The 3,676-nt window shown below is 53.6% G+C and overlaps 1 protein-coding gene across 1 annotated transcript in view; it reads left to right on the top strand.

The window, feature by feature from the left end:
• Positions 1-3,676, top strand: part of MAN2A2 (mannosidase, alpha, class 2A, member 2) — a 14,947-nt gene that overhangs the window by 6,339 nt on the left and 4,932 nt on the right. The window contains exon 6 of the mRNA XM_014549593.1: positions 2,298-2,730. Coding sequence (XP_014405079.1) covers positions 2,298-2,730 — 433 coding nt within the window. The remainder of the gene's footprint in view (positions 1-2,297; positions 2,731-3,676) is intronic.

Consider the following 3,676-nt stretch of genomic DNA (forward strand, 5'->3'; position numbering starts at 1 on the left):
GAGCGGGGTGGGGGGTGCGTCAGGCCCGCGGCCACTTTGGCGGCAGCTCCCTGACGAGTCTCCCTGGAGAACGGAGTGTTTCTAAGGACCCGCCTTTCCCGCGTGGTCTTACTTCCTAAATGAGCACGTTTTCCCGCCCTCGCAAACTGTCAGAGCCGCGTGGCTGACCCACGGGTGAATAATTCTCAGATCGGTACAGTTCCTTCCGACCTTCAGCCTGATGTCTCCTCGGGCGTCTTTTCTTGGCTCAGTCAGCCGGACCCCCCGTGTCCCAGGAACCCCGAACCCCTCTCAGGGGTGCTCGTGGTCCGCCCACCAAGCCTCCCGCCCCTGAGAAAGCAGGCTCGTTCCCTTTGAGACAATCCCCCGGGGCTCCCTAGAATGTCGCTGTGGCTGAAATCCGCCCCCTGGGAAAGTGCAGGTTAAGAGGGATCAGAAACAGCGATTTAGCCAGAACCAGTCTGGCCTTAAGAATACAACAGGTCCAACTGGTTTCCGGGGTGCAGCCTCCAATTTCCATGATGTCCGAGAGGTAAGAGTACGTGTGACCGGGGGGAGGGCGAGCGGTCTTTTGTTTCCAGATCCAGAAACCTAACTGCGGCTCCCAGACAAACACCGAGGCTCAGGCTGCGGAGGCAGGACTTTTCTTTTTCTTTTTTTTAAATATATTTTATTGATTTTTTACAGAGAGGAAGGGAGAGGGATAGAGAGTTAGAAACATCGATGAGAGAGAAACATCGATCAGCTGCCTCCTGCACATCTCCTACTGGGGATGTGCCCGCAACCCAGGTACATGCCCTTGACCGGAATCGAACCCGGGACCCTTGTGTCTGCAGGCTGACGCTCTATCCACTGAGCCACACCGGCCAGGATGAGGCAGGATTTTTCTTAGCGCAGCCTCCGTGGGCCACAGGTGCCAGCCCAGGTGTGCAGCAAGCCAGTCACGGAGTAACTTCATTTTCTCCTTTGAAAGGCTTCCTCGGTGGGTAAACGAGGGGGAAATGGTATTTGAGGAGTCCTCTCCTGAAAACAAAATAGAAAAGTAGAAGCTGACCAGCACGGTTAAGTAGCTTAGTAGCTGGTTGAACTGCGACGCTGAAATACGATCTACCATATTTTTGTAGGTTGATCTGAAAAGAGAAAGGGGGCCCGGCCAGGTGTGGCTCAGCAGTTGAGCATTGACCCAGGAACCAAGAGGTCACCGGTTCGATCCCTGGTCAGGGCACAGGCCCACGTTGACAGCTCCATCCATCCCAGTGGGGGGCGTGCAGGAGGCAGCCAATCCATGATTCTCTCTTATTGATGTTTCTCTCTCTCTCTCTCCCTCTCCCTTCCTCTCTCTCTAAAATCAATAAAAATATATTTTTTTCAAAAAGAGAGAGAAAGGGGCTTTGATGATATGTTACAGGTACCTGCTTGTTTATTGATTTTACCAGTAACTTGGATGAAAAAGAAAATAAATGTTTACATATAGTTCCTACCAGGTGCCAGGCAGGGTTCCCGTGTTCTAGCAAATATTAGTTCATTCACTTTATTTTATTTCTCATAATGGTGTGATGGTGGATACTGATATTATCCTCATTTCATAGGAACCGAGGCCCAGAGAGGTTAAGGCACTTGCTCAGGGTCACTCAGCGAGTGCAGGCGGAGCTGGGGTTGGCACGGTCCAGCCCGAGGGCAGGCCCTCCCTCCGGGGCTGCCTCACTCACTGGTGGACAGAGGTAGCCGGAGTGTCAGGGTCTGGATCCCAGCAGTTTGGGATGTGGGTCGAATCTGACACCTCAGGTTTATTAGGCACAGGTGTAAGTTTCCACCCTGAGCTTCCGAAAACAATAGAAACTTCAGGATGAGGAGAAAAGACCTTGAGAGCCACACGCATGGAGAAACGGCAACTGACAGCACCATGGGGGCTGCCAGCCACACCCACGTAGACACACGCCACTCCCATGGGAGCGCCAGCCGGAACAGGGCGGGTTCTGTCTTCCCTGTGGGCCGGCCCCCCCTCGTCCCCTGTATCCATCACTGGGTCCCTGCACGGAGGAGGGTGGGCACATCTTTGGTATGTTTCAATATATATTTCATTGATTTCAGAGAGAAAGGGAGAGGGAGAGAGAGAGAAACATCAATGATGAGAGAGAATCATGGATCGGCCGCCTCCTGCACGCCCCCCACTGGGGATCGAGCCTGCAACCCGGGCATGTGCCCTTGAGCGGGAATCGAACTCAGGACCCTTCAGTCCGCAGGCCAACACTCTGTCCACTGAGCCAAACTGGTTAGGGCCTTTGGTGTGTTTGAAGGAGGCTCACAGGGAAGGAGGACTGGTCTGCTGAGTGGGGGGCCCGGGGATGGAAGCCATACCTGCAGCCCAGCAGGGCAGCTCTCCGCCCGCCGTCAGCACTGTGGAGAGCGTGGGCTCCAGGACGGGGTCCCACCCCCGAGGCGGGCACCTGCAGGCCCGGGACTCCCCACCCCCACGGGGGTGCTGCAGAGGGGCCTCGGGGGCTCTGCTCAGCATCCTGTCACCCCCCCAACCCCCCCAGGGCAGCCCTGCTCCTGGACCAGTACCGCAAGAAGTCCCGGCTCTTCCGGAGCAACGTGCTGCTGGTGCCGCTGGGCGACGACTTCCGCTACGACAAGCCCCAGGAGTGGGACGCCCAGTTCTTCAACTACCAGCGGCTCTTCGACTTCCTCAACAGCAAGCCCGACCTCCACGTGCAGGTGCGGCCGCCGGCCCTTCCTGGGGCTCCCGACCGGGGTTCCCTCCCGACCTTCCCAGGGCTTCCCTTTTCTTTCTTTTTTTTAAAGGGTTATTTTTTGTTTATTCATTTGTCATGTTTCTGTCAATCCTCACCTGGGGATATTTTTCCATTGATTTTTAGAGAGAGTGGAAGGGGGAGGGAGAGAGAGAGAAACATCGATGTGAGAGAGACACATCGATTGGTTGCCTCCTGCACGACCAGGGCCGGGGCCGGGGAACCTGCCACCGAGGTACATGCCCTTGATCAGAACCGAACCCGGGGCCCTTCAGTCCACTGAGCCAAACCGCCTAGCCCAGTGGTCGGCAAACTCATTAGTCAACAGAGCCAAATATCAACAGTACAACGATTGAAATTTCTTTTGAGAGCCAAATTTTTTAAACTTAAACCATATAGGTAGGTACATTGTTATTAACTTCATTAGGGTACTCCTAAGGCTTAGGAAGAGCCACACTCAAGGGGCCAAAGAGCCGCATGTGGCTCGCGAGCTGCAGTTTGCGACCACGGGGCTAGGGCCATACTTTATTTCTTATTTTTATTTTTGTTAATATATTTTTATTGATTTCAGAGAGGAAGGGAGATGGAGAGAGAGAGAGAAATATCAATGATGAGAAAGAATCATTGATTGGCTGCCTCCTGCACGCCCCCTACTGGGGATCGAGCCCGCAACCCGGGCATGTGCCATTGACCGGAATCGAACCCGCAACCATTCAGACCACAGGCCGACGCTCTATCCACTGGGCCAACCCGGCTAGGGCTATTTTTTATTTTTTAAGTAAACTTTTTATTGTTGATAGTTAATATTTATAATAGATATTTCCCCTTTCTCCCCCTTTCCCCCCATCCTCCCAGCCCCTACCCACCCCCCATGTCTTCACTACTTTAAAAAAATAAATCTTTATTTTTTATGATGTTCAATA

Source organism: Myotis brandtii, unplaced genomic scaffold (assembly GCF_000412655.1).
Source record: "Myotis brandtii unplaced genomic scaffold, ASM41265v1 scaffold561, whole genome shotgun sequence".
NCBI classification, from domain to species: Eukaryota; Metazoa; Chordata; class Mammalia; order Chiroptera; family Vespertilionidae; genus Myotis; species Myotis brandtii.